Source organism: Odocoileus virginianus, chromosome 6 (assembly GCF_023699985.2).
Source record: "Odocoileus virginianus isolate 20LAN1187 ecotype Illinois chromosome 6, Ovbor_1.2, whole genome shotgun sequence".
NCBI lineage: Eukaryota > Metazoa > Chordata > Mammalia > Artiodactyla > Cervidae > Odocoileus > Odocoileus virginianus.
Genome location: NC_069679.1, coordinates 74,248,882 through 74,268,837, shown reverse-complemented (window position 1 = coordinate 74,268,837; position 19,956 = coordinate 74,248,882). Strand labels below are relative to the sequence as shown.

Genomic DNA, 19,956 nt, shown 5'->3' with positions numbered 1-19,956 from the left:
CCCTCATCATCTCTGAGGCCCATCTGTGCCCACTCTTCCTTGCTCCCTACTGTCCTGCTTCTCTTTCCCAAGCACGCAGCCATGATCTCTTCCAAGGCAGGTGCTCGTGCTGGTCCCCTGCTTGGGATCCCCTTCCCTCATCCCCGCCAGCTCAGGCCCTCGCCCCCGTCAGGTCTCACTCACACGCCACCCTTCCTGACTCCTCTGTTTAGAAGAGTGCTTCTCCTCACGCCCCGTTTCCTTTCACGGCTTCACTTTTTCTCTAGAACACTCACCACTCTCTAATGCACCATTTGTGTTTCTCTCTCTCCCATTAGGGATTTTTGGTTGTTCTGTTCACTGCTCTGAGCTGTGAGCCTAGTGCTGACCCTAGCGTGTAGCGCACAGTGTGGTTTAGTGCTAAGACCCTTTGGCAATCCCACGAACGGTAGTTGGCCACGCTCCTTTGTCCATGGAATTTTCACATAGTAGATGCTCGGTAAGTATTTGTCCGATGAATCAGTCTCTGACTCTCACTGAACATTTAGTTCATTCACATTTCCATAATTACTAATATTTTTATTTATTTCTACGATCTTAAATCATGTTTTCTATTTGTTCCACCTTTTCCGTGTTTTCTTATAGATTTATCATTTTTCTCATCTCATTTCCTCTCTACTATTTTAGAAGTTTCACATTTGTAATTAGTAATTACTCTACACTTCTGCATTTGTATAAAGTATGTCTGGCTGAAGTTAATCAATATCTTCACCTTTCCATTGTATCATGTCAGGTTAAATGTCTGACTCTGATCATACCTTCTCTCTTGATTTATATGATACTGATGTTGGATATTTTCATTCCCTCCCTCTCCCTTTTAACCTCATAAGAACATCATTATTACTTTACTGGTTATTATGTTTACATTTGCCCATATTTTTACACAGTCTTTGCTCATAATTCCTTCTTGCATCTCAGACCTTTTTCTGTTATCATCTTTCTCTATTTGAAATACATTCGTTAGGTTCTTTCCTTTTGTGGCAGTTTGTTAGCGGCAAATTCTTCAGGGCTTTGTATGTTAAAAAGTGTATTTTTTCTCATCCTCATGCTTTAAAAATGCTTTAGGTTTGGCAATTCTTTCTTGTCACCAATGGTAAGGTTTCCACTATCTCTGCTGAGAAGTATGCTGGCGTCCTTTGGTAAGGCTTCTTTTCTCTCTAGCTGCTTTTAACATCTTTCCTTTGTTTCTGATATTCTAAAGTTTAAGTATGGTGTGTCTAGTTGTGGATTTCTTGTGATTCACTGCAATTTGTGTATCTTTCATCAGCTTTGAAAAGTTTTTAGCCATTAACTCTTCAAATATTGCCCCTGTCCCATTTTTCTTTCCAGAACTCCAATTAGATATCTATTACGGCTCCTCTATATGACTTCCCTGGTGGCTCAGATGGTAAAGTGTCTGTCTACAATGTGGGAGACCCGGGTTCAATCCCTGGGTGGGGAAGATCTCCTGGAGAAGGAAATGGCAACCCACTCCAGTATTCTTGCCTGGAAAATCCCATGGACAGAGGAGCCTGGTGGGCCACAGTCCATGGGGTTGCAAAGAGTCGGACAAGACTGAGCAACTTCACATACACAGGGCTTTTCATTTGGTCTTCCACCGTTATTTTTTTCTGTACATTTCAGATAGTTTCTTTAAATACAACTTCAGCTCACTGAATCTCTCTTTAGCTGGATCTAATCTGTACTGAAGCCCATCTGTTGACTTTTAAACTTTAAGTACTATATTTTTTTCAATTCTGAAAGTGATGCTTAGTTCTGTTTCAAATCTGTTTGGTCATAATTTTAATCTCTTGGTTTTACTCATAGTTTCACTCCCTCCTTTCATTTCTCTAAACATATGAGCAAGTTTTTTTGTTTGTTTTTAGCTATTTTTTAAAAAATCTATTTATTTTTAATTGAAGGATAATTATAATATTGTGGTGGTTTCTGTCATACATCAACATGGATCAGCCGTAGGGGTATAAATATATGTCCCCTTCCTCTTGAGCCTCCCTCCCACTCCCCACCCTATCCCACCCCTCGAGGTTGTCACCGATCTCCGGTTTGAGTTCCCACTGTCTGTTTCACGTATGTTAGTGTATATGTTCTCATGCTACTCTCTCGATCCATCCCCACTCCCTGCCTACCTATGTCCACACGTCTGTTCTCTACGTCTGTGTCTCTATCGCTGCCCTGCAAATAGGTTCATCAGTACCATCTTTCTAGATTTCATAAATACACATTAATATACAATATTTGTCTTTGAGAAAATATTTTTAAAATTGTACTTCTAGTTATTTCAGCATCTTGGTTTTTACAGGTCTGATGTTGTCAGCTGTTATTTTCGCTGACTTTGATGTACGGCGCCATGTTTCCTTCTTTGCTAAACTGTGATATCATGGTTCTTAAAATGTTACCTGTGGGAATTATCTGAGATTTGAGTTGAAGGAGGATTTCTCCAGAAAAAAAAATGTATTTAATTCTACTGGGTGCCTGGGGCCACTACTAGCTTAGGACTACTTAAACAAAATTCTGAGTTTGAAGTTTTTTGAAGCACCTAGGGAATAGGGTTGTAAATGAACAGGGTAGAGTCCCCTACTCCATCTCACTCACAACCAAGGTTTAAGACAGGCAATTTCTTTCAGTGCCTGAGCAGTGGAGGTCAGGTGGGTGGTTTGTTTATTTCTGGTTAAGGTCAGGTGGGTGGTTTGTTTATTTCTGGTTAAACTTTCCAAGGAGAATATAGCCCTGTGGAGTCCCATCTTTATGTGAAAGGTCTCCGGTTAGACTCTCACCTTGAGATTGGCCTGTTGTCCCTTACATCTGCCATAATTCTGGTTGAGGGCTGCTTCCATCCCTTCTCCTGCCTGGTGACCCGGTGCTGGATAATTGGGGCAGGAAAGGTATACAGAATGATAATGTTACTGCATTTTCCCCCTCCTTGCCTTTGCGGCCATGATCACAGCCCAGTTCTTTTTTGTAGGACTTTAAAAAAAAAAAAAAAGGCCATTGAAGTTATACCATCTTCTTTTTGCTTTGATGTCCTAGCGTGGAAATGCTTTCTTGTTTTTTGGTCAAATGTCTATGGATCATACTATCTATTTATACACTTGGCTTTTATCAAATAAAGTTATCTTATTAGGTTGGTTCTAAAGTCAAGAAGCAACACAGGCATAAAACCAGAGTTACTTTTGAAAATTGTAAAGCACCTGTAAACTACATTATACTGGTTTGGCAACTACCAGGGTCCAACAAACCCAATTTTTCTTCCAGCCTAGCACCAGATTAAAGTAACTGCCTTCTATTACTTTAATACAGTGCATAAAAATATTTTTAAACATGGGGCAACATTTGCGAAGGTGAAACATACCATTAGAGGTACCTGGGAGTAAAGGAGGCACAGCAGATCCACACTCCATGCTCACTTTAAGGCACACGTTCCCCAAGCCCCGAATGGTGGACAGACTTCCCTAAATTGCCCCAGTTTCTTGGACCTTTTTTAGGGGGTGGGGAGGGGAGGGGACTGTGTCTTGCACATGTCCGTTATTTCCCCTGCGACGCTCTTTTAAGGGCAGAGACCATGTCTTACAAATCTTTATGTGATCCGAGCTCCTAGTATTTTGGTGTGCAAGTATTTACAGGGGGACTGCATGGTAAATACTGCATCATTTCCATGCCGTGGAAATGATCAGTAGCACAGTTCCCAATGGGAAGTAAAAGGCTTCTAACTAACAATACAGACTGCTTTTTTAAGCGGCAAAAGGCCTGGTGTGATAAGCAGCAATTACGCTTCAGACCGGTGCTCTACCACCCTCTCATCAGCTGTCTCAGGGAAAGGTGTGCAGATTTCCGGTGAGATCCTCTGATCATGGCTTTTCTAGTCGAGAAAATACAGAACGTCATCACGACTTCCATTCCAATAAAGACGGCCCGGACCTCAACCAACATGATATAACTGGAGTGATCTTTCTCCCTCCAAGGTCTGAAGTGAGTAAGAGAAAATTAATTTTTAAAATTACCTAAATGCAAAAAGTTTTTAAAGTTGAGCCTTGGATTTGCCCCTAAGGCCTTTCCAGCTGATCTGAGTCACCCTGGTAGGACCCCAGCAGCATTCTGGTTTGGTAAGAAAGAGAGTGAATGAGTCACTTTATTTTTATCCCGAGTGACACGAGGAGAAAGGGGACAGCTGGGAGTGAGGCCGACCTGCTGCCCTCCCCCCTCTCCTGGGCACAGCTCGAGTACGCAGGGATGAACCACACAGGCACGAGAGCAAAAGGCCCGCTTTAGGAAACCCTGCTTGGGTGACACGGGCACCGGGCGCAGCTGCCAGGGGTCTGCTCAGAGCAAAGGCAGCCCCCGAGCCACGCTGACACGCGGCCACACGGGAGAAGGGAGCTGACCCGCCTCAGCAGCACCACCGGACTCCCACGCCCTCCCAGAAACGCTCCTGCATTTTAAAAAATACAGGCGCTTGGTGTAATTCTCTGATGCCAAAACCAACATGAGCTCAAGAGACCATCCGTGGGGGGAGATGTACTTTCTATGCAAATGAGCATTGAATAGTTTTAATTGCCGTTTAAAGGAATTCTACTGCAAAGAACTAAAGTCACATAGACAATAAGCCTAATTCTTCTCAGAAAGTTGTACCCAATGAATCTCTGAAAGTATATTTCATTCTTAAGTGAAGTGAAGTTACTCAGTCATGTCCGACTCTATGTGACCCCGTGGACTGTAGCCCACCAGACTCCTTCGTCCATAGGATTCTCCAGGCAAGAGTACTGGAGTGGGTTGCTTACAGACCTGTAAAAACCATATTACCCTTATTTGGGGTCATTTTCTTATTACAATAAACCCTAAGATAAGCATGATAAAGTTACAGCATGGAACAGAAAGATACAAATCTATGAGAATGACTTTCAGATGTCACTCAGTCAGAAGTGTTTCTTTTTTTTAACTACATTCAAGTGCAAGTCGCTCAGTCATGTTAGATTCTTCGCGAACCCATGGACTATACAGTCCATGGAATTCTCCAGGCCAGAATATTAGAGTGGGCAGCCTTTCCCTTCTCCAGGGGATCTTCCAAACCCAGGGATTGAACCCAGGTCTCCTGCATTGCAGGCAGATTCTTTACCAGCTCAGATAGAGTATACTAAGGGCAGACTATTTAACATACTTGCATAGAGCTTTTTTTTTGGCATGCTCATGCTGCTTGCTCTTCAGCTTCAGTAGTATTCTGATCCTTTGCAACTCTATCTAAACTGGAGCCCACCAGGCTCCTCTTGTCCATGGAGTTCTCCAGGCAAGAATATTGGAGTGGATTGCCATTTCCTTCTCCAGGGGATCTTCTTGACCCAGGGATCGAACCAGGGTCTCCGGCATGCAGATAGATTCTTTACTGTCTGAGCCACCAGGGAAGCCCTTTTTTTGACATGAGCATTTAATAATTTCCTTTTTTTTTGAAAATTTAAAAATTGCAAGGCTGATCTAAATAAAACTGCTTGGGATCTATTAATAATTCTACAATCTATCTACAACTATCTAGCTGTGAAGCATAATTCACTTAAGTATATATGAGATATATATACATTTATATATGTTTACATATTTTTATATGTTTATATATAATATCTATATATAAAATGTTTATATATAATATACCTGTAAATAAATCTGGATTTATAAAATAAATCACTAAATCATTAAAAGGGAAATGATTTGTTTCACAGAAAGTTTTTACCTTCTTGAAAAGAATTGATTTCTTATGCAAATTTAATGATGGTCATTCTGACTGGTGTGAGGTGGTACCTCACTGTAGTTTTGATTTGCATAAGAGAGTAATTAACTGCATAAGAAATTAATTAATTAAGTAGACTTTTTAATGATGGTCATTCTGACTGGTGTGAGGTGGTATTACCTCATTGTAGTTTTGAAAGCCTACTAATAATAAAAGTTGGACAGGGTACGGAGAAAAAGGAACCCTCTTACACAGCTGGTAGGAATGTAAACTGGTGCAGCCACTGTGGAGAACAGGATGAAGGTACGCTAAAAAACTAAAAATAGAGTTGCCACAAAAAGTGAAAGTTGCTCAGTCATGTCCAATTCTTTGCACTCCCATGGACTGTAGCCCACCAGGCTCCTCTGTCTATGGAATTCTCCAGGCAAGAATAGTGGAGTGGGTAGCCACTCTGTTTTCCAGGGGATCATCCCAACCTAGGGATCGAACCTAGGTCTCCTGCATTGGAGGCGGATCTTTACCTTCTTGAGCCACTGGGAAAGCCCAAGAATACTAGAGTGGGTAGCCTATCCTTTCTCCAGCACATCTTCATGACCCAGGAATTGAACCAGGGTCTCCTGCACTGCAGGTGGATTCTTTACCAGCTAAGCTACCAGAAAAGCCCCCCCAAACTGCCATATGATCCAGCAATCCCACTCCTGGGCATATACTGAGACAAAAGTATAATTCAAAAAGATATATGCATGTCAATGTTCACAGCATCACTATTTACAACAGCCAAGACATGGAAATAACCTAAATGTCCACTGACAGATGAGTGCATAAAGAAGATGTCATAGATATGCACACAATGGAATATTAATCAGCCATAAAAATGAGTGAAATAATGACATCTACAGCAACATGGATGGACCTAGAGATTATCATACTAAGTGAAGCCAGAAAAAGACAAATACCATACGATTATAACTTGTATGTGGAATCTATAATATGACACAAATGGAGTTATCTACAAAACAGAAACAGATTCACAGACATAAGGGAACAGACTTGTGGTTGACAAGAGGGAGAGGGAAGGCGAGGAGGATAGGACTGGGAGTTTCGAATTAGTAGATGCAAACTGGTATATATAGGACGGATAAACAAAAAGGTTCTACCGTATAGCACAGGGAGCTATATTCAGTTTAGCACAATAGACCAAAATGGAAAAGAACATGAAAAAGTACATATGTGGGTAAGTGAACCACTGCCGTACAGCAGAAATTAATACATCATAAATCACTATACTTCAGTAAAATCAAGAAAAATACAGTAACAATAAGAAGTTAAAAAAGATTTAATTTCTTTATAGAGAGTTCTAGAAATGAAGAGTGATAGAGTGACACAATGCTATGAACTTTAATCTGATTTCTTCTATTTACTAACATTCTAATCTTTGGAATTTAATAATGATTATTGTTTTCTGACTATAGGATAAATTCATGATCACTGTAAAAAATCTTAGGTTTAAGAACAAATTTTTATATAGCTTTGAGTTCAAAAGCACTGATGTATAGAGGGATCTTTCCTATTCTAGAACAATTATTTTTGGCCTGATAAAACTTCAGTCTCATTCCTCCTACGGTAAATGCAGCATTAATTCAAAAAGGCTACCGGATACCAAGGATCAGAACAGCAGATGTTCAATTACCTGAGGAAAGTAAATGAACCTAAACCAGTGACTTTCAAGCTTTTTAAAAACTGCAACGCTTAGTAGAAACTACATCTCATGTGAACACACCCGTAAGTAGCTTTATGACTTAAAGTCTCACAGAATAATTCTTACTTTTACCATAGATGGAACTGGGTAATTTTTCTTTCTACTCCATTCTGTTCCACTGTGGGAGGAGGGAGGAAGAATTGACCATTACAACCAGTGGTATGCTAGTAAATATTTAACAACTAGCTCTTTGTGGTAAAATAAGCAAACAAAAGCCCCGACTTCATGTTGCTGGCTGTTTTCCACCACAGCTGAGTTCAAGTAAGCAGCATGAAGTCACTGAAGGCAGGACTAAGAAGAGGCCGGCACGGCGGGCTCTCGTGAGTCTGGCTGTGACCCACTAAATTGATTCGATGACCCACTCGTAGGTCATGACCCACAGTTTAAAAGCCACTGCTCTAGAGTCTAGACAATCACATTCCTCAGCAGTGCACAGGAAGCTAAGCTGAGAGGCCAGCAGATACTGTTCCCAGGAGGTGCCGAATGAGAGCGTAGCCGCTGGGGTGACAAGCCTCCTGGGCGCCAGAGGGGACCAACCTCCCAGCCCCGGCATCTCTGAACCAGCCTTCAGCATCCCCAAGACTGATCACGTGGAGAAAGTAAGTGGTACCAGCAGTAACCTTAGGAAAATCACCATCTCTCTGAGTTTCCTTTTCTTTATTGTAATACAGAAATTGTGTTATTTCAGTGGATTGTTGTAAGATAATTCACATGAAGACATTCTGAAAATTGTAAAGCAATCTACAGGACAGTATCCATATGAAAATGACCACATTTAACAAAATCTTATTCACAGGGAATCAAATATCACCGATCTTAGCATCTGAGCTCATTGATCATTTCCACCTTCTTGACCTCGCCTACGTGGTTCTCTGAGGTTACGAAATATCCAGCTGCCTCCTCTGGAGGCTGGCTCCTTGCACTCCTCCACCGGCTCCTTTTCTCCTTTGCACTTTATTGCTCCTTTCCCTCAGGAGAATTTGTCCACTGACAGGGAGCTCTAAGGGCCACTGCTAAACTCTACATCCAGTTTTGACTTCTCCCTGGCTTTTGAGAAGGCTTTTCTGAATTTAATGTTCAGCCATCATCTGACTTCTAAAATACTATCCAGGAAGTACAGACTCTCCCAGACAGAATCAATCCAAAGAAGGTCACACCTAGACACACTGTAATTAAAATGGCAAAAATTAAAGACAGAGAATATTAAAAGCAGCAAGAGAAAGGCAGCAAGGGAAAGGCAACAAGTCACACACAGAGGAACTCCATAACACTATCAGCTGACTTTTCAGCAGAAACTTTCAAGTGATGAAAGGGAAAAACCTGCAACCAAGAGTACCTGGCGAGACTTTCGTTTAGATATGATGGAGAGATCAAAAGTTTTATAGATAAGAACCACCAAAAAGTTTAGTACCACCAAAACAGCCTCACAAGAAATACCGAAGGGACTTCTCTAGTGAAAAACAAAAGGCTACAACTAGGAAAATGAAAACTATGAAAGGAAAAGTTTCATTGGTAAAGGCAAATATACAGGAAAGGTGGTAAATCAGCTGTGTATAAAGCTAGTGCTGTGCTTGCTTAGCTGCTTCAGTCGTGTCCGACTCTTCGTGACCCCAGGGACTGTAGCCCACCAGGCTCCTCTGTCCATGGGGATCCTCCAGGCAAGAATACCTGAGTGGGTTGCCATGCCCTCCTCCAGGGGATCTTCCCGACCCAGGGGTCGAACCCAGGTCTCCCACATCAGAGATGGACTCTTTACCATCTGAGCTACTAGGGAAGCCCATAAAGCTAGCAGGAAGGTTAAAGGACAAAAGCAGGAAAATCGTCTGAGCCACAGTAAGTTGTTAAGGGACACACAAAGCAGGAAGACGTCTGACACGTGTGTTGCTAAGCTGCTGAGTCGTCATGTCCGACCACTGCGGCCCCGTGGACTGCAGCGCGCCAGGCTCCCCGGTCCTTCACTATCCCCTGGACTTTGCTCATATTCATGTCTGTTGAGTCATGCATGATGCTACCCATCTCATCCTCTGCCTCCCCCTTCTCCTTTTGCTGCCTTCAATCTTTCCCAGCATAAAACCCGTAAATGTAAAGGTGGGGAAATCAAAACATGTATTGTGTGGAGCATAAAGCAAATAACTATGTAATACTTTTGTATGGTGACATAACTAGACTTATCATGATGATCACTTTGAAATGTAAAGAAATACCAAAATCACTATTTTGTGTAACAGGAATTAACATAGTGTTGTAGGTCAGATATACTTCAAAAACAAACACACACACAGAAAGAGATCAGATTTGTGGTTATCAGATGCAGGGGATGGAGGGAAGGAGAATTAGATGAGGGTGATCAAAAGGTACAAACTTCCAGTTATAAGATAAGAACTAGGGATGTAACACGCAACATGATAAATTATAATTAACACTGCTGGATGTTGCATATAAAAGTTGAGAGTAAATCCTAGGAGTTCTCATCACAAGAAAAAATTTTTTCTCTATTTCTTTAATTTCATTTCTATATGAGGTGATAAATATTCCCTAAACTTATTATGATAATCATTTCATGATGTGTGTAAGTAAAATCATTATCCGTTCAGTTCAGTCGCTCAGTTGTGTCCAACTCTTTGAGACCCCATGGTTACAGGCTTCCCTGTCCATCACCAAGTCCCAGAGTTTGCTCCAATTCATGTCCATTGAGTCAGTGATGCTATCCAACCATCTCATCCTCTGTCATCCCCTTCTCCTCCCACCTTCAATCTTTCCCAGCATCAGGGTCTTTTCCAATAAGTCAGTTCTTTGCATCAGATGGCCAAAGTATTGGAGTTTTCATAAAATCATTATGCCATATACCTTAAACTTGTCCAGTGGTGTATGTTAACTATATCTCAATAAAACTGGGAGAAAAAAATTGAAATATGAAATTCATAAAAATAAAATATGAAGAGCATTATCTGTCCCACTCATCCACAATGCTGGGTGCTCTCAGTTATCAAGGTTCAATTTAAAACGGCTTACACTGGGCTTCCTTGATACCTCAGTTGGTAAAGAATCTGCCTGTAATGCAGGAGACCCCAGTTTGATTCCTGGGACAGGAAGATCCCCTGGAGAAGGTATAGGCTACCCACTCCAGTATTCTTGGGCTTCCCTCGTAACTCAGCTGGCAAAGAATCCACCTGTAATGTGGGAGACTTGGGTTCTATCCCTGGGTTAGGAAGAACCCCTGGAGAAGGGAAAGGCTACCCGCTCCAATATTCTGGCCTGGAGACTGTATAGTCCATGGGGTCGCAAAAAGTTGGACATGAGTGAGTTTGAAGGCTTTTATATAACAACTTAAATTTCATTTCTTCAAGGTCTTTATTTCCCCCTTTGGGGGCACATCATGTGGCCTGTGGGTCCCTGACCGGGGATTGAGCCTGAGTCCACGGCAGTGAAAGCATGGAGTCCTAACCACTGAACCACCAGAGAATGCCCCAAGGTCTTTCTCTTCAAAACACTGCTTTTATTTGTGCTTTTAAAAAGCAATCTGTACACAGGTTTAAAAAAAAAAAAAGAAAGAAACCAAACAGTACAAAAGGGTATAGAGTTAAAAGTGTCTCTTCTACCCTGCACTCTGTTATTGCTATGCATTGTCTATATCCTTATCAGAATAGTCTATGCCCACACAAACAAATGAGGGGCTTCCCTGGGCTCAAACGGTAAAGAATCCGCCTGCAATGTGGGAGACCTGGGTTGGGAAGATCCCCTGGAGAACGGAACAGTTACCCACTCCAGTATTCTGGCCTGGAGAATTCCATGGACAGAGGAGCCTAGCAGGCTATAGTCCATGGGGTCGCAAAGAGTTGGACGTGACTGAGCGACTTTCACTTTCATACAAACAAATATATCATAAACATATATTACTTCTCCCCTTTTTACACAAATGGGAGCATAACCTACAGTAGAATTTAAAAAAGTTTTTCACTTAACAATACATTTCTGAAATTGTTCCATACCATCATAAACATCTACTTTAGGAGAACTCTTTAGGTAACCCATAGAAATATTATTCAAATTCCAAGACACCATTTCAGCATGGGTCATCTGAGATCTTTCCACTGTCTCACTCTCTGGTTCCACAGCTTTTTGTAAGGAAAACTGAAATGGACCCCAGAACCAGTCTGTCATCTTGTTATCGTGCAACCAGGAGATAACAGGAAACAGTCTCTTCCTCTCCTAAAACAAAGGGCCACCCACAGGGGAGTTCCAGCAAAGTAGGAGCCAAGTTATCAGAGCTTAATATTTGGAGATGTTATTACAAGTGATAGCTCTTAGAGTCCTCTGGAAGGTAAAGAGAGAGTTTAACCTCACATTAGCATCATTTTAGAGACCAAAAAGAGGGCTGCAGGTGAAGAGAGGTTTGACCTTGGGTGGGAATAATGACAGCTTTGCCACCTAGATGCTGATGGTTAGACAAACATGAGACAATCAAGCTGACAATGCTACTAATATTAGAGGCTAAAACTACTGGAAACACAGCGTACTTTCTGAGGATTCAGAGGTCAACTCACTATCACCACAAAGCAGATGTCACTTGCATCCTTTGAACTAAAGCTTGAGTTTTAACTATCATCCATCCTTCTCTTGTAAAGATCTTCCTATTAGTTCTCGAAAGGCTCCTGAATATGTCTGTTATTTTATATTTATCTTCCAAACTAATCCGTACCTCCCACTCGTCATTTTTATTACTTTTCACTGAATTTTCTCAACTGTATCCTCTCTCTTTGGGTTTTATGGTTCACTGCATGCCCATTTCTAAGCTACTATCTTGTATCCCTCTTTTTGTCTATTAACAACAAAAGAGTGATTACAGTAGTTTCTCGACCTTTTATAACCTATGCTCTGCCAGTCAAGATTTTACTTTCTGCAGTTTGTTTTATGAAAGCCATAAATTTCCTATCACTCTCCATACATAAAATTATATTGTAGCTTGACATGCTTTTTTAAACTTATGGTTGCTACCCTCCTCTTTCCCCACTGCTATGCGCTGTTGGTTGAGAAGCACTGTATTAGACATAGACTTAAGGCTCCACTGTACCAGTTCTCTTCAATCAAGTCTATAAAGTGCTCTTTTTCACTCCCAGAAAAACTTGTCCTAAATGTCAAAAATTTCTATCGGCCAGATCAGAACTATCTTAGCTTCACAGAATGGTAGTGTGGCCTAGACTGCATCAGTAAGGGAGTGTTCGTGTATTTGATGAAGTTGAATCTACCATGTAAAAACCGCCAATTTGTCCATCTCCTGACTTTTTATTTTTCCTTTACTAAAAACAAAACTGGTGTGGTAGGCAGCCTTCAGAGCGGCCTCGTGTGATGCCTGCCCGCTGGTACTCACGCCCTTATGTAATTTCCTTTCCTGAGTACAGATCAGACTTAAAAAGACAACACAACAAAAATTGTGGGATGTCACTTCCAAGGTTAAGTTATAAAAAGACAGTGGCTTCCGCCTTGGGTGCTTTCTTGTTCTCTCCCGTATTGCTTGGTCAGGGGAGGCCAGTTGCCATGTATTGGTCTGCTCAGGCTGCAATAACCACAGAATGGTTGGCTTAAACAACAGAAATTTATTTTCGCACAGTTCAGGAGGTTGGCAGTTTAAGATCAAAGTGTGCTCTGGTTCTTTCTAAGGCCTCTCCCCTAGACTTACACATAGCCATCTTCTTCCTGGGTCCTCAAAGGGTCCTTCCTCTGAGTGCATCCCTGATGATTCTCTGCATGTCCAAATTCCCTCTTCTTACAAAGACACCAGTTGGATTGGATTAGGGCCCACCCCAAGAGTCTCCTTTTAACTTAACAACCCCTGTGGAGGCCCTATCTCCAAAAATAGTCACATTCTGAGGTTCTGGGGGGTTAAAATTTCACATACAAACCTGTAATGGGGTCACATTTCAGTTCATGCAGAGGTCCTTTGGAGAGGACTGAATGGAAAGAGGTTTTCCCATTACCACATGAGTGTGCCTAGAAGCAGATTCCCCAGTTAAGCCTTCAGATGAGATCACAGCTCCCACCTGACTGGCCACCTCACGAGAGACCTTAGGCCAGAGGTTCCCTGCTAAGCTAGGAAGCCTGACTCATAGAAACTGAGATGATAAATTCTGTTCTTTTAAGCCATGATTCTGGGGTAAAATTTGTTATGCAGCAATAGATAAAAATAACAATAACTTCACCTATCAACAAAGAAAAACCGGTCTTAGCTGGGTTGCTTGGGCAAAGAATATTTAGGCTACTTGAACTTCTTTGTTACATGGGGTTAAGGCCCAATTTTTCTTTGCTTCAAACCTTACTGCAAATGAATCAGTGTACTTTTCTGCCCCAGTCTCTGATGACTGAAGACTGAAACTGTTCTATGTGTTGCTTGATTAAAAAAAAAAAAACCAAAACAATATTTTCACAAGCAATATCTCAGCTAGTTTTCACAGTTAGCCCATGAGGAAGATGCTGCAGCTGTTTTAATTCAGGTGCCAAGCAAAGGATCTGATACATAGTAGGGATTCAAAAACTACTTTTAAATGAATGTATTTCCATTTTACAGATGATGAAACTGACCCTGTAGGAGTTAACTAACTTGTTCAAAATTGCACAGTTCCTAAGTGGTAAGTATGGTAACAGAATCTAAGTCCAGGATTTCCTACTATAGTCACCTGACATATTTGCTATCTGCATCTTTCCTCCTTGAAGTTATGGGTAAAAAAACTAAAAAAAAAATAAGAATTTCAGTTAACTGACACTTTATCTTACATTTTCCCCCTCTGGGGGCTGTGTATGTATAAGCAAATAGCTACATTCTGAAAATGATCAATTCATAAGGTATGGGCACATACTCCCCTGTAGTTTGCTACTGGGTCAGTCTTAGAAGATTTATATTTAAATCTCCTTATCTTTTTAAAATTAACTAGTTTTTTAATTGAAGGAGAATTGCTGTACAGAATTTTGTTGCTTTCTGTCAAACTTCAACCTGGATCAGCCATAGGTACACATACATCCCCTCCCTCTTGAATCTCCCTCCCCTCTCCCTCCCCGTCCCAGCCCTCTAGGTTGACACAGAGCCCCTGTTTGAGTTTCCTGAGACATACAGCAAATTCCTATTGGCTATCTATTTTACATACAGTAATTAAATCTCATCTTTTTAGAGTTAACAAGTAGTGGATTTAACATCTTAAACCTATTAAAGGTAGGTACTCTACTATATGTCTGTTCTATTCCCCACATGGTTTTCTGGTGAAGGAAAGAACATAGCCCTTGAACACCAGGAAAAAGCTGGTTGAAGCTGGTGAAGTTTCATGAAGTCTTTTCTCTTACTCTCCAAGAAGTTCAACGGACAGAAAAGGATAGAAATAGTTATTAAAATGTTCCAAGTTTACAAAATGTGAACATTGTATAGTTGATCTAATAATGTCCAGAGACTTATTTGGTGAGTGTTACATTTTATAATAGTAACTGAAACTGACCATTTATCCCGAATTCACTTACTGAATACCTACTAAGTGCCCAGCACTATGAAAAGTATTGGTGATATAGAGGTGAATGATATAATTTCTAATTCTCAGGTTTACAATCTAGTGATAGAAGTCAATGAGTAAAATAAAATAACATATTTTAGAAAATTCCATTACAGAGGAAAGCAAAGGGTATTGCAGGAGTTGATGGTTAGAGGAGGAAGTGGGCACTGTGGTCAGTGAAGGACTGTGGGAGAGATGACAAGACCTGGGAGTGGAAGCACGGCTGCAGTTGGCCAAGGTGAGCCTGGGTTTCTGCAAAGAGGAAGCATCTTGTGGAATGGCACATAGTGTGCAGCAAACAGTTTAGAACGGCTGGAATTTAAAGGTATGTGTTGGGAGAGTAGTGGAACACACGGATAGAGAAGAGAGTGGACCACAAAGGGCTTTGGTTACCCACTGAAGGATTTTGCACTTGTAGGAAAGCTTTTGAAAAACTTTTACTGGGCAAGTATCATAATTATAATTGTTTTCAAAAGACCACTAAGAACAGTGTGGAGGATAAAAGCAGAATGAGGTTGAGGGCAAAGAGACCTGTATGGAAAACACTACAGTAATTCAAACAAAAAGTGATATAGTAAGTCTGAGAAAATGAATGAGATCAGACATAAGATCTTTTCCCTATTTAAAGGGGAAAGTATAATAACTGATAACCAGTGGGATGTGTGGGTCGATGGGAGTAGCTGGAATGGTTCTTAGGTTTCTGGCTTCACTTTAATGAAGGTAAACAGGGAGGGACCATAAGGGGAGTGTAGCCAAGAAGATGATGAGCACAGTTTTGGATGTGGTGGGTCTGCAATGACTGTGAGACTTTCAGGACAGACATGTAGACCAGACATGTAGAGGTATCTGGGATACAGACATCCAGAGAGAAGTTTGGGCTGGAGAAGAGCTGCTACAGACATGCTTTATGTACATAGTATTTCCAGAATTATGCACTGCACAACTCATCTGTGAAGCCATACATGAAGGCCCTGGCTGGAGGCACAGGTCTGGAACTGTCAAATGGAGGTCAGCCAGAATTATGGAAAGAACTAAGGCCCATATCCAGGTGGAGGATGGTAAGCTCAGGCTGAGCACAAGACTCCCAGAACACCACCCTGTTACCTCACCACCAGCCAATCAGAAGAAAGTCATGTACCCTGCAGCTCTCACCCCAAATTCTGCCAATAAAAACTTCTCCCCCAAAACCATAGGCATTTCGAGCATAAGCCACCCATTCTCCTTGCTTGGCCCTGTAATAAACCTCCCTCAAAGGCAGGATTCTAAAGAATGAAAATCCACAAGTAAGCAGAGGATGAAAAGCTTTATAAAAGTGACTAAGAAGTTTTCAGAGAGATGAGAAAGAGGAAAGGCAACCTTATCTAAAATTCATTATTATTAAAGATGAACACTTTAAAGATGTGGATATTTCTTCAAACTGAGTGATTAAGTAAACTATTCTTATTCATTCCTTACAAGGTTTATTATTAGTGTTTTTTTTTTTAATGATGTTAGTATTGTCTGCTATCGTTGATCTTAGTCAGAACTTAATTTCAGTCCCAGGTGAATAATTTTATATCAGGTGAAGTCACTACTTTCTTAAGTTACTAAAACTACTGCGTTGCTTGATCCTGTTTTCATATTTCTCCTTCATATATCTTCCATTTGACCCCTGATCCAGTTATTCCTTGAATTTTGGGTTTCATGTTTACTTACATTAATACACCTTAATACACCTAACCTACTGAACATCATAGCTTGGCCTGGTCTACCTTAAACATACTCAGAACATTTACATTAGCCTGCAATCAGGCAAAATTGGTAAAAACAAAGCCTGTTTTGGAATAAAGTATTGAATATCTTGGGGCTTCCCTGGGGCTTAGTGGTAAAGAATCCACTGGCCAATGTAGGAGATGCAGGTTCGAGCTCTGGGTCAGGAAGATCCCCTGGAGAAGGAAATGGCACGCACTCCAGTATTCTGGAGAGGTAAATCCCATGGACAGAGGAGCCTGGTGGGCTACAGTCCATGGGGTCGCAAAAGAGTCGGACACGACCTAGCAACTAAACAACAACTGAATATCTCATGTAATTTGTTGACTAACTGTACTGAAAGCAGAGTACAACAGACTTTTCTCGGTACAGAGTGGTTGGACGTGTACCAGCTGTCAATCCTCATGATCACCTGACTGGCTGGAGGCTGTGTTCACTGCTGAGCATCACGAGAGAGCATAACATCTAGCCCAGGAAAATACCAAAATTCAAAATTTAAAGTATGGTTTCTGCCAAATGTATATTGCTTTCAGACCATCATAAAAGGAAAAAAACTGTTAAGTTCAGTCATCTAAAGTTGGGGACCATCTGCGTATATTAACATTTGTCAAAATATGAATTTGGATTTTGCTTCACTCTGAAGTTGTTTTTCCTTGTGTATATATTTATTCTCTGAATTAAGGTTGGGAATCTTGTGTTTCACTTAGTTTGTTATTCCTTACGTGCACTTACTAGTGTGTTGAATGTAATTATTCATAGAAAGTTCCCACCACACACTCGAAGGCGACATTAGAATGCTAAACATCTCAAAGGCAGAAAGAGAAAATAGCAGCTCCAGAAAACGTTTTCAAAACTCTATTTACAAGCCTGTGTTTCTTTGAGTAATTGCTTTGGCCCTTAAGTTCAGTTTTTAAAACCAGAAGTCACCTTGCCACAAGTGAAATTGTTTTTCCTTTCTCCATGAATAAGATTTGAAAGTTGAAAAGTTATTTTATTGAGGTTTTTAAGTATAACATGTAACAGATTATAGACTTGAAGCATTCTGGAGTTGAACTTCATTTCTCAGTGTCAAGATATTAATCAGCATCATAGGAAAAACGACTTCAGGTCAGATAAATTTGAGAAATGCTAGGGGAAAAAAAACAAGTTTCTTTACTGAAAGATTCCTCACAGCCTTTAAATAGACTAATATATATTATGCCTCTTTAAGAAAAGGCATAGAATAAATGGCATTTCTCAAATTTGTTTGACTGTGACGACCTGCATTTTGGAGCACATGCTGGGAGACACTGCCCTAATTCCACAGATGGGGGCTTTGAGCCTGAAGAGGTTTGGTGACTTGCTCAAGATCACACAAATAGTAGCGAAGGTGAGCTGACAGCCAGTTCCTTTGATTTTTAAATTGGGTCCTCTTCCTATATTGTGCCACACTGCTGGTGTGCTAAGCACTTTTTCTCCTAAACTCTCCCTGGAGAGCACAGCACAGAACTGATACCGCTGACCCACAGACATTCTGACTTCAGAATGCCCTCAGAGATGCTCTCCTGCTCTAGCAATGACAGGATGATTTCTTGGGGAGCCTGTCAGCTGCTCTGTGGCCATGAAATAAACTCTAGGGGTGGGGAGGGTGCTCCGGGAGGAGGAGCTCCCTGGGATGCTTTAGGATGCTTAAAAGAAAAGTGGATTTATGCCGGGGATAATTCCTGGAACAGATGTGAAACCAAATACTTCATATCACAATCCTGCCCCCGCCCTTTCTGAAAGGGAAATGAAATAGCAGGATTAACCTGCTCTTCATCAGATCGTGCTTTGTTTCTTTCAAAAAAAATCCCATGACCCGGGCAGATTCCATTTCCTGCTACTCCCCTTCCGACTGCAGTGAGGGGAGAACCCGGGAGGGGCGGAGAGGCTTTCCTCAGGCTCTGCAGCACCAGGGGCATGAGGGTGGGGGTCAGAGAGGCACGCAAGACAGCAGCGGCTGGGGAAGGCCCAGCACCAGCTCTTACCCCACAAAACCCAACTGGATTTCTCTTTCCATAAGCCACCGGGAAGCATTCTTTTGCAAATGTAATAAACATCTTACGATGCTGATAAACTCACCAGTTTGAGAAGAGGGAGAAATTAGAATTAGCTTAATTCTAGGGCTCTGTGAAAAAAGGACACATAGACTGAAAAGTGACTCATTTTTTCCCCCTTTTGGTCGTAAAGAATTCAGTTCAGTGCAGTTCAGTCACTCAGTCGTGTGCGACGCTTTGCGACCCCTTGGACTGCAGCACGCCAGGCCTCCCTGTCCATCACCAACTCCTGGACTCAAGGTTTGTGAGAGAGATAGACAAGCTTTAAAATAAACTATAGTGTCTTGACCAGGGGATGACACAGCAAAGCAGGAATAAAGCATATAATACACACACACACACACACACACACACACACACCTATGTATATAATCATCACAAAGCCAGTTGTTCCATGCTTAAAGTGATTTGGAACTCAAGTATCATAAACTCTTCTGTAAGAACCAAGAGACTGGCGGCTTCTCACTGTTTACACTTCGCACTGATAGGCTGCTCCCTCTCGTGACCCCAGCACTGAGGCCAGGACTGCAGGGGAGTCAGCGGCAGCTACCTTCTTTCAGACCAGGCTTGACTGTAAGTGGTATCTGCCCACAGAATATCTCCGGTGCCCCGTGGTAATGAACATCAAGAGCATCCCCGCAAGCCAGGGGCTGGGTCACTTGAGGTGTCTCTAAGAATCACCTTTCAAAGCCAAAACCACTTGCTCAGTCGTATCACAAGTGGGCAACGGGACAGTGTGAAGGGAGGGGTGCCTGTGGACGGCAGAATTAAAGGGATTAACAATGGGGGAGAAGCAATTGGTGGCACGGCTAGCCCCATTCTCAGCTGCTCTGTCTTGGATTTGGAGCATGAGGTGAAGCTTAAGGCTCTGAAACTATAATCAGGGTCCTCCTTGCTCCGTGCTGACTAAGGCAACAGAAATATCCGACACCTTTCCAAACGGGGAAAAAGCAAGTGAAGCCAGGCCCAGAGACAGCTGTTGTCCCCCCAGGCATACCACCTTCCTTGGAAGCCTAAAAAAGAGGAGACAAAGCTAAAGCCAGGCATCTTTCTACCTAGGACCTTGAAAGCACACCTAGCACAAGGAAGGCA

The 19,956-nt window shown here is 41.7% G+C and overlaps 1 protein-coding gene across 14 annotated transcripts in view; it reads right to left on the bottom strand.

Annotated features, from left to right (window-relative positions):
• Positions 1–19,956, bottom strand: part of TTLL5 (tubulin tyrosine ligase like 5) — a 315,511-nt gene that overhangs the window by 8,916 nt on the left and 286,639 nt on the right. For 10 of the 14 annotated variants that reach the window (XM_020875764.2, XM_020875763.2, XM_020875766.2 and 7 more), the window contains one exon: positions 2,814–2,899. The exons of 3 other annotated variants lie outside the window; for them this stretch is intronic. In XM_020875764.2, the coding sequence (XP_020731423.2) occupies positions 2,814–2,899 (86 nt within the window). Of the gene's footprint in view, positions 1–2,813; positions 2,900–19,956 lie in introns of those variants that run through there. One more of the 14 variants, XM_070469660.1, reaches the window with a different exon arrangement.